General features: G+C 55.1%; 1 protein-coding gene across 4 annotated transcripts in view; it reads right to left on the bottom strand.

Moving 5' to 3' along the window:
* Window positions 1-10,716, bottom strand: part of FXYD6 (FXYD domain containing ion transport regulator 6) — a 33,253-nt gene that overhangs the window by 15,762 nt on the left and 6,775 nt on the right. For 3 of the 4 annotated variants that reach the window (XM_029956799.1, XM_029956800.1, XM_029956798.1), the window contains 7 exons: window positions 4,681-4,743; window positions 4,108-4,146; window positions 3,924-3,998; window positions 3,337-3,373; window positions 2,629-2,678; window positions 2,088-2,137; window positions 282-456 (listed from right to left, as the gene is read on the bottom strand). In XM_029956799.1, the coding sequence (XP_029812659.1) occupies window positions 2,109-2,137; window positions 2,629-2,678; window positions 3,337-3,373; window positions 3,924-3,998; window positions 4,108-4,146; window positions 4,681-4,743 (293 nt within the window). In that variant the 3' untranslated portion in view covers window positions 282-456; window positions 2,088-2,108. Of the gene's footprint in view, window positions 1-281; window positions 457-2,087; window positions 2,138-2,628; window positions 2,679-3,336; window positions 3,374-3,923; window positions 3,999-4,107; window positions 4,147-4,680; window positions 4,744-10,716 lie in introns of those variants that run through there. The other variant, XM_029956801.1, reaches the window with a different exon arrangement.

The raw sequence follows: 10,716 nt of genomic DNA on the forward strand, positions 1-10,716 counted from the left end.
CCGCACCCACCCACCCCCAGATCAGGAGAAGGGACGGTCTCTGGGGAGAAAGCGGACTCCCGGGGGCGGGGACGAGGGGGCGGGGCCTCGGGGAGCAGGGAGGGGCGGAAGGTGACGAGCAGGTCCAGGGTCACTAAAACACAACAGCACCCACAAACAAGCAGCCACAGCGAGCACGGTTGTCACACACGGACACGTCTCGGGAGATGGACGAGACCACGGGCCGCGGGCGGGGGGGGGGGGGGGGGGGGGGGGGGGGGGGGGGGGGGGGGGGGGGGGGGGGGGGGGGGGGGGGGGGGGGGGCTGGGGTCGGCGGCATCGCTGCGTCGAGGGCCGTGGTCCCGGGACGGGAAGGGGCAGGGGACACACACGCGTTCTTGGCTTCTCCTGGGAAGGATCTGCTGAAGCGGCCGGTGTTCTGAAGCGTCTAAAGGTTCAAGCAGCTCCTTCTGGGTTCTGGAAGCCAAAGGGGAAAGAATCCCTTCTGGAGTCTTCCCTGCGGCGCCCCTGCCTTGGACGCACCGCCTGTGCCCCCTGAAACTCGCAGGAGACGCGCCGAACCCCCGTTCCCGCGATGCCGGAGCCCGAGACGCAGGGAAAGGGGGTGAGGGGCGGGGCGGGGCCTCAGGGAACCGCTTCTCTCAGGGAGGCCAGAACCTGATGGGGAGAAAACCGTTAAACCCGCGGTTTCTATCTCAAGACACCCCCGGCTCTGCTCACGACCCCAGACCTAGAGGACAGGCTTTCCCAGGAAGTCCTAGTGTAAGAAAAACAAAACACAGAGAAGGACACGACCCGGCAGCTGCAGCTCAAGCCCCGCCCCCCCTCCGCACAGCACCCCCAAGATCGGACCCGGCAGCGCCGCGAGCAGGAAGGGCCCCGCCTCCTGGACGGGCATCTACCGCCACCTGGTGCCCGGGTGATCACCGACCTTCCCGAGCCCCCTCTGGAAGATGGGCGTAAGGAGCCCATCACGAACGTGAATGATCTTGGGAAGAAACTCGCGGGCCCCACAATCCCCGTGTTACCGCGACCACAGGAGACCTGTGTCCCGGCTTCTGCACCCGAGAATCGCTCAACAGGCGATTTAGGATAAAGTCACATTTCGGTCTTATGTGTATGGAAAGAAGGCAGGAGCGAATGGATAGAAAACCGGACACCCCCGACCCTAGTGTGTTCCAGGTGCGGCTTCAATACCCGCCTTCCGGGCCGAAGCAGAGGGGCGTGGCGGAATGACCCACGTTCAGGTCCACCTGTCACTTGCTATCTCGTGTGGCTGTTCTCTCTGACCTCACTTTCTTCATCTGTAACCTGGGGCTCCAGCCCACCTGCAGGGGCTTCTTCGAGCAGGCTCGGGCAAGTCTGCGTGTGGCACTTTGGAAACACAGGCATTTAACAGTGACTACCCTCCCGCGTCCCTACAATGAACAGCGGAAGCAAATGCTAAATACAGTGCCCCCAACAGCTGAGAACGGAGATCGGGTAATGCCGGTATAGGGGCGGGCGGGAAGGGGGGCACACGATTCTCCCTAGTTTTGTGTGGAGTTAGAACGTTTCATTCTAAAGTGTTACTTTTTGGGGAGCGCCTGGGGGCTCCGTCGGTTGAGCGTCCGGCTTCAGCTCAGGTCATGATCTCACATTCGTGGGTTCGAGCCCCGCGTCGGGCTCTGTGCTGACAGCTCGGAGCCTGGAGCTGCTTAGGATTCTGTGTCTCCCTCTCTCTCTGCCCCTCCCCTGCTCTCTCTTTCTGCCTCAAAGATGAATAAACACTCAAAAATACTTGAAAGATAAAGTGTTCCTTTGTGTTAAGTGGTCCCAAGCTACATCCGGAACCACCGCTAAAGGCCATTCTCCTTATGCTGCTTCGCTACCAGGACGATCATGAACCGGATTCTCTCCCAGTCCTGCCGCGTCGGCTCCGCGACGGGACCACCGGGTTGTGCAGAAGCCGGATTCCTGGCCGCTCGCGGTGCGTGTGCGGTGCACCCCGGTGTTTCCGGCTCCTGCAGACACAGACTCCTCCCGGTGCCGCCCTGAGGAGTGACCAGCGACGCAGACAGAGGACGACGCGGAAGACACAATCCTACCTTCCCACCTGGGGCCGCACCTCAGTTCTCTGCTTTCTGGGGCTCCATGGCTAGAAAAGAACAGAGCAGGTTGCAGTGAGGGCTCACCCAGTGGGCTCCCCGCCGCAGCGGCCGAGCCCGGGCCTGATGCCGGGGGTCTGGACGCACAGCCCGGAGCCGCTCTGGCAGGGGCGGGGGCAAGTCATGCCCTGACACTTGTGGGTTAGAGGCCTCTGGCACATTCCTCAGCTTCTCCGAGTCCCTCGGTTACCAGATGCGGACGGCGGCATCTCCATCCCGGGCTGTGTGCCTGGGAGGCGGGCTCCACGAGGCACCCGGGTCGCGCCCGGCACAGCCAGATGCCTGATGGACGGTGGCCGTCATGAGGCAGCGGTTTGGTGGGTGAGGGGCAGCGCAGAGGTCCTCACACGGACCGGGGGCACGTCGGGCTCGCTCTGGGGAGGCCACGGTGTTGGACAACCGTCCCTCCCGCAGCCACACGAGGACGCTCCCCCACGACCCACCTGCCCCCCCACCCCGGGCCGGTGGTCACAACCCTTACCATTTGCGGTGATGAGGTTCTCCGCCTGCGCCTCCTCGTCCCCCGGGGCCCTGCAGGAGGAGGAGACCCAGCCCCCCCTGTCACACCCGCTGTCCCCGGCCGGACCAGCCCTGAGAGTCACTGCAGGGCTGCAGCACTGCCCACCAAGGGGCGCGCAGGGCAGGGGGGAGCGGGGGGGACGCACAGGCAGCTCCAGCGCTGGCCCGATGGAGCCCTGGGAGGGGGTGGCTTAGGGCCACGGGGGGCTGGTGTCCTGTCCTGCCAGACTTCAGACTGGTGAGGTCCGCTGCCGCCCCTGGATTCCGGAGTGGACTAACGGGCACGGCCTCTATGTGTGCAGGCCAAGTGAGGGGTGAGTGACAGGGAGCCCAGGGGACAGCGTCACAGGCCCTGCAGAGAGGGGATGCCCCCCCCACCCCCCCGGCAGCTCTGAGGCCCTCCACTTCCCTTCTCCTAAGCCCAGCTGTCTCCGGGGCCAAGGCACCTTCCTGGCTCCTCCCTCCTCAGTATACGGAGAAGAGAGGAGGGGCCGACCCTCCGCGTCCTGACCCCCGCGGGCCTCCCCGCATGTCCTCCACCCCCAATGCACACAGCCAGTTTCTGAGCTAAGAATCCTAAGGAACTCTCATGTGGGGCCCACACCCCAGGGGCCCCTCTCTGTCCCCCCCCTCGGGTCACCTCTGACGTCCACAGACACGCCGTCCTTACCGGGGCTTCTGATTGAAGCTGCACTTGCATCTGCGACCTGAAAGGCAAAGAAACCCCCCCAAGGTCACGCTCCCAGCCCGAGTTCAAGGTCACGCTCTGGTTAGGCCACAGCAAGGCCACCACGTGGGCGACATGAAAAGCGGAGCTGTGCATCAGGACAGCCGCCTGCCCCTTCCGAAGGCCTGCTTGTTTTCACCAGGCACTCACTTTGTTCACTTTTCTTTAAATGTTTATTTTTGAGAGAGGGAGAGACAGAGCAAGAGCGAGGAGGGGGCGCAGAGAGAGAGAGAAAGAGGGAGACACGGAACGCGAAGCAGCTCCAGGCTCTGCGCCGGCAGCACAGAGCCTGATGCAGGGCTCGAACTCACAAACAGCGAGATCATGACCTGAGCCGAAGTCGGACGCTTCACCCACTGAGCCCCCAGGCGCCCCTAGTTTGTCATTCTTCACTGTTTTACTGAGCGGTTGCTATGTGCCCCGACTGACTGTCTTAGGTGCTAGAGACAGAGGGGAGAGCGGCCGGCTCCCCCCCTCCCTGCTCCGGCACCACCCCCGCGGCAGACCTCAGGCAGGGAGCGAACACTTACTCAGGATGAGCAGGATCCCCACGGAGAAGAGCACCACAGCGAACACCAGGCCCCCGATCCGCAGCGTCTGGTAGTCTGCCGAAGGGGCAGGGGTGACAAAGGGAAGGCAAGAGCAGGGCTCCCTCCCCGGGGGGGGGGGGCCGCACCCCTCCCCTCCCCACCCAGGGTCCCCATGTCCGCTCACCATAATGAAAAGGGTCCTTTTCTTTCTCCTGCTCAGCTGCTGAAAAAATAAACGCGTGTGGGCAAGAGGAAGGCAGGTGCACGTCGGGTCCCCAAACACCCCAGCGGCGTCACGTCCCACAAAGGGACTCCGGAGGGAGAGCCCGCAGGCAGAGGTGCATGGGGACGCTCAGGAGGGCCCGCCTGCTGGGGCCGCCTCAGAGCCCTGGGCAGATTCTGCATGCGCAGCAGGTCCACCTTGCTCGCCCCTCTGTGTTCTTTCTTCATCCCCCCAAGGCAGGGCCTGTGTCCTCTAGGACAGGTGGGGAAACAGACCAAGGAAGGACGCTGCACAAAGCCAGAGTCTAGACCCTGGCCGGAGCTCATCCGAAATCTAAGGGACCTGGAGGACGTGAGGGCTTACAGGAGAGGCTGTCTGGCGCCGCGGGGGGCGGGGGGCGGGGGGCGGGCTGCAGCAGGGCCTCTGAGCACCTGCCGCCTCCCGCACGCACGTTCTCTGCGGACTTCCGTGGGGGAGGGGCGTCGAGGACGAGCCCGCAGCCCCGCGTCCCAGAGGCCCAGGCCGGGGACTCACCGCTGGCCAGGACGGTCGGAACCAGCAGGCTGCAGAGGAAGATCAGCAGCACCTCCATGGCGTCTGGGGACAAGGGAAGGAGAGTGACTGTCTGCACAGGTGACTGCCCGTCCGCCCGCCGCCCGGTCAGGGCCCCGGAGGCCCGAGCTCTGTTCGGAGCGCCCTCCACACACCGGAAGCCCAGGCCGCAGAGCAGCGGCAGCAGCCCTCACGGAGCCCTTGCGGACGGCCCCGCGTGCAGGAACTTTATTACTGCAAGTGCCTCCTGCTGTGAGTGGGCGCGACGGACCCATTCTGCAGGTGAAGACCCACAGCGTAAGGAGGTTCAACGGCACTCAGGGCAGTGACAGCGGAGCCCACGTCCTGACCCTCCATCCACGCTGGGTCTCTGCTGCTGAGGCCAGAAAACCCCCGAGGGCTCTGCTGCTGACCCCAGCCGCACCCCCCTCTCCAGGCCAGCCGACACCCTAGGAGATCACACAGGGCGGTGAGCGAGCGCCTCTCTCCAGCCAGGAGGGGCGGGTCTGCACGTGGTAAGTTCTGGAATGACGGGCACGTGCCCGAGCCCACTCCTCCCGCAGCTGGAGTTCATCACGCCCCCGCAGGCGTGCAGACCCGTCCTGAGCGCCAGCGCCCTGGCCTTCCCCTCCTGTTCGAGGGCTCACCCAGCCCCTGGCTCCGAGGATCCCCGGACGGGCCACCCGGATGGAGGCAGAGGGCGGCCAGTGGTCCCTCCCGGGAGCAGACTTCCGTGGGGTCACACACGACTCACTCCTGGGCTTAAGGAAGGGTGTGCCCTTTAGCGCCACCAAGCAAAAGCAGAGAGAAACCAAACCAGTAAAGGGCAAGGCGGTCCTCCTCCGGGGGTGAGCCCGGCGGGGGCCTGACCCCCGGAGCACCGTCCAGGGGCCAGGACCAGGTGATGGCGCCCCCATCACCTGCCAAACCCCAAGCAAGGGCCCTCAGCTGCGCTTCACCCTTTGGCCACCAGGGGTCAGAACGGCTGCATCCAGCGCCGCGCTGAGTCCCCGCCAGGGACTTGGGAGAAAGCGGCTCCCAGTTTATCCAAAGGTAGTAATCGGCTTCTAGTGCCATCTCATCTACTATTTGTCATTCTTTTCAATTTTACATACATTTTACATTTTATACGTATAAAAGTGTATGTATCACACGTGCAAACGGAAGCTTGGTAATAAAATGAACACCCGTAACCTTGAAAACGAGGACTTTATAAGCACCTGCTGCATCTACCCACATGTTCCTCCAACCCACCTGCGCCTCACGCCCGAGCGAGGTAAGCAGGGCCCTGGACAATGTGTGTCCGTACTTCTTTTCATCAGTCCTTTGTCCTTCCTCAAAGAATTTAATTAAAGATAAAATTCACATATCACGAAACTCATCATTTAAAAGTGTACAGTTCGGGGCGCCTGGGGGCTCCGTCGGCTAAGCATCCGACCTCAGCTCAGGCCGTGATCTCACGGCTCCGTAAGTTCGAGCCCCGCGTCCAGGCTCGCTCTCTCCCTCCGCCCCTCCCCAGCTTGTGCTTTCTCTCTGTCGCAAAAATAAATGGAAACCTCAAAAACATTTTTTTTGGAAATAAGTGTGCAATTCAATGGTTTTTAGTATACGCAGAAAATTGTGCCCCTCACTTACTCCAGAACACGCTCATCGCCGCAGAAAGAAACCTCAGACCAATCGCTCCCATTCTGCCCCCTCCCCCAACAACCAGTGCTCTCCTCTCTGCCCCTGTGGAGTCACAGACGTAAAACAGTCCTACAACATGAGCCTGGGTGTCTTCTTGCCTTTAGCGTCGTGTTTTCAAGGCTCATCCGTGTCGCGGCCCGTGTCAAAACCTGGCTCCTTTTTACGGCTAACATTCCTCTGCTCGGCCCCCTCTCGGCAGTTCCTCAAGCCCTGCTCGTCATGCACACACCGTCTCCAGATGTGTTTAGTGGGGCTTCCTGAGCCTTGTCATCACGGTTCTGCGGTCGTCCGGGGCGGCTCCTCCGTTACGGCGCGTAACCGTGTTCCTTCCTGTGGTTGCGTCCTATTCCGCGGTGCGGGTTAATTTTCATGGATTGTCCATTCTCCTGTCAATGGAGATCTTTTCGGTTTCTTCCCCACTTTGTGCGATTATAAACCATGCAGCTGTGAACATTTTTATGCGTGTTGCCCAGGGCATACGGGGAAGACAGTTTTTCGCATTTTTGCCATCGTTTTCATATGAAATACTTTTTACACCGGAACCCGGCACAACAAACACCATGTCCACCGGGAACATGAAGGATGCCCTCTGGCACTTTCTATTGTTTCCCTCTTTTAAATAAGATGGCTCGACCTTAACGCTCACACTGCGGAAGGAAGATGCATATTCCAGTCAGGTCTGGGAGCGCGTACAAACTGTCGACCTTACAGAACACTTCCAGGTCATTTCCCTAATCGGCCACCCCCCCCCCCAGCTGCATGACTGTCCCCATTACTAGGCATCCGTATTGATCTTGACATTGTCGGACTGCTTCGTTTCCGCCAACCTAGAGGGGTAAAATGCGGTCCTAACTGCCCACTCAGAAATGGAGTTGGGCTTCTTTCTGTGGATCTGCCATTCCTGTGTTCTTCAGTGACACGTCTTTCGTGTCTTCCGCTCATTTTTCAAATGGGTTGACATTATTAGTATTATTCACTTATTATTCTCGATACGGAATCCTTGTCATGAAGTACAGAGGAGGGTCTCTTCCCTATTAGTGCCTTTCGTTTTTTGTTGTTTTTCAACAGAAATTCTTTATTCTAATGTAACTGAATGCAGCGTTTGTGTGTGTGCGTCTTGTTAAAGATAGTCTTTGTCACCGAGTCAGAAAGAATTTTCTTCTGGACATATTACAGCTTTGTCTTTTACATTTAAATCTCTGTTCCTCCCAGAGCTGTTGCTGATGTGAGGTATGAGGTAGGGATCAAACGTTCCCTTTTCCCCACGCGGACAACCTGCTTTCCTGCACCACGTGCAGGAGCCTGTCCTCCCCTTTCCTCCGGATGCAGAAGGGACACTCGTCCCGTACCTGCCTCTATTCAGCTGTGTGTCCGCTGCTTCAACCGCCCCACCCGCCCCGCCTCCCCGACCTCAGGGCCATCTGCTACTGAGTCGGAATCCACGCCTCCATCCACGCCTCCATCCACGCCCCCATCGCTGCGGCCGGCCACCTCCTCCCGCTGTGGTGGGAGGAGCTTCCCTCTCCTCTCCCCGCTCTTCCTTCGGGAATACCTTCCCTGTTTTTGGTCTTTTGCTCTTACACATAAATTTGAGAATCAGCCTGTCAAATTCAGCCGACAATGTTGGGATTCTCACCGGAACGGCACAGTGGGTCGGTGTGCATGTTTTCTCGTTTTTGCCGCTATCGAGAAAGACCATTGATTTGTACACATTGATCTTAAGTCCAACAATTCACTAAACTCTTATTTCTAATCATTTACCCATAGATTCCCCTGGGTTTTCTCTGTTGACCTGCCATCTGTAAATGATTCAGTGCTGTTTCTTCTTTGCCAAGGCTTACACTGTGGGGTTTTATTTCTGGTTTTACGTACGGCTGGGCAGTGTGTGTGTATGTGTGTGTGTGTGTGTGTATGTGTGTGTGAGAAATACTGGACACTCACACAGTCTTATTACTGGTTCTTACTTGTTACTTGTACTTCATTTTTGTGTGTGTTTATTTTTAATTCTTCTCAGCTTCACTGTGATAGGACACCTGACATCGTCGAAGTTTAAGGTGTGATGATTTGATGCATGTTTATGCTGCAAAATATTGCCACAGCAACATCAGTCAGTACCTCCACCACCTCACGTAATTACCTTTCATGTCCGTGGTGAGAACGATAAAGAAAATGTGATGTATATACAATGAAATAGCATTCAGCCCTAAAAAGAAGGGAATTACTGATTTTAAATAGATGTCTTCTAATGTTTTATACGGTCCCCTGGAATCCTGGTTTTCCGAGCTGTTTCTGTTTTACATTCCTTATGAACGAATGTTCCAGATCTACGGCTTTCAACCTTTAATCTATCAACGCGGTAAAGTGTGTGCTCGGTTTTCTAATGTCGAACCATCCTTATGCTGCGGGGATAAAACCAGCGCATCATCGTCTTCTTAATAAACTGTTGGATTTGGGTTGCTGATATTTTGCTAAGGTTTCTGCATTTATGTGCATGCGTAAGGTTGGGCTGTGGTTTCTATTTTATTGTCCTGATCTTGCCTCATTTGGGGATCACGATGGTCCTGGCCTCACAGGACACGTACTTCCTCTCTTGCTACGTCCCGGAGAGTTTGCAGAAGACTGAAATCATCTGCTCTTTGAACGCCCTGTAGAGTTGTAGGACTTCGTCTTCTCTGTGGGGGAGGATTTTCAATTCATGAACGGCCATGGCATTCTTCAGCTTTCTCTTCCTCTTGAACGAATTCAGGGAGTATAGTTTTTATAGCAATTTGCCCTTTTCTCGCTTTTAAATTTATTACCATAAGGTTGTTTATAGCATCTTCTCCTTATCCTCAGCAATCACTAATTTCTGTTGGGTCTGTAGTTATGTCTTTTTCTACATTCTAATATCGGTATTTGTGTGACTCTTTTGTCACCAGCTCCACCAGATGGCCACTCATTTTATGTCTTTTCAGGAACGTGCTCCTGGCTTTGCTGATCCTCTTTACTGTGTTTCAAATTATTCTTCATCTGCCTTTAGGTGTTCTTTGGGTTTATTCTATTATCCTTTCTTTGTATTTATCTCCTTACATTGGATCCCTGGTTCATTAATATTAGCCGTTCTTGTTTTCCTGGTATCAGCCTCCAAGCGCTACATTTACCCCAACACACGAACTTTGAAATGTGGCTTGTGGTTTTGTTCAGTTCTTAATACTTTAAATTTGCACTGTAACTTATTTGACTCAAGTATTATAAAGCGGTATGCATGCTAAATGTCCAAAAGTATAGTGACCTTTAATTTTCCTTCACGACTGACTTCTAACTGAAATGCACTATGGTCAGAGAATGTGGTTGGAGGACACAGATGCCTCAAATGCACTGACCTAATATATGGTTGGTTATTCTAAAAATTATACTCCACTTATTAGAAGATTCAGAACTCCTTCACTGCTGGGAAGAACAGTTCTGTGTGCCTATCAAATTAAGATTATTAAACTGTGTTGTTTACATTTCTATACATTTTCTTTCTCTCTTTCTTCCTTTCTTTCATTTATTTTTTGACTGGCCTCTCAACAATTGAAACAGGTGCTTTAAAAGATACCTCTATGAGGAAGCATTTATAAAATTACCCCTCTGTTTCTTATAATATTCTAACAGAAATTTTAAAATTATTGTATTGTCCTCTGAGTTGGATTTAGGATTATATAGTGATCCTCTCTGTCTTAAATTCTATTTCACTTTGCACCTTCTTGCGCCCATGTGTGATACATGTACATTTTATCATCTTGTAAATGGCAAAGACCTAGATTAAAAAATAATTTTTAGGAGCACTTGGGTGGCTCAGTCGGTTAAGTGTCCGACTTTAGCTCAGGTCATGATCTCATGGTTCTTGGGTTCAAGCCCTGTGTCAGGCTCTGTGCTGACAGCTCGGAGCCTGGAGCTGCTTCGGAGTCTGTGTCTCCCTCTCTCTCTGCCCCTCCCTGCTCGTGCTCTGTCTCTCTGTCAAAAATAAATAAACATTAAAAATTTTTTTAATTTTTTAATTCCACCTGATAATTTCTATTAACTATCAAGTTTATCCCATTTAATTTTATTATGACTATTGAAATATTTGATCTGATTTATTTCTCTTTTGACCTATTTTGAACTTTTTTCTCCCTAATTCATTCTCTCCCTCTCCTGATTAAGCAATTATACAAGCTATTTAGTAGTTATCTTGGAATTTTACCATGTGTGTTGGCTACAGATTGAATGTTTGTTTCTCCCAAATTCATATGTGGAAATCGAATTCTCAGTGGGATGTACTTGGACATGGGCCTCTGGGAGGTGACTAGGTCATGGGCGGGGGTCCTC

The sequence above is a fragment of the Suricata suricatta genome, chromosome 11 (assembly GCF_006229205.1).
Source record: "Suricata suricatta isolate VVHF042 chromosome 11, meerkat_22Aug2017_6uvM2_HiC, whole genome shotgun sequence".
In the NCBI taxonomy this organism is placed as follows: Eukaryota; Metazoa; Chordata; class Mammalia; order Carnivora; family Herpestidae; genus Suricata; species Suricata suricatta.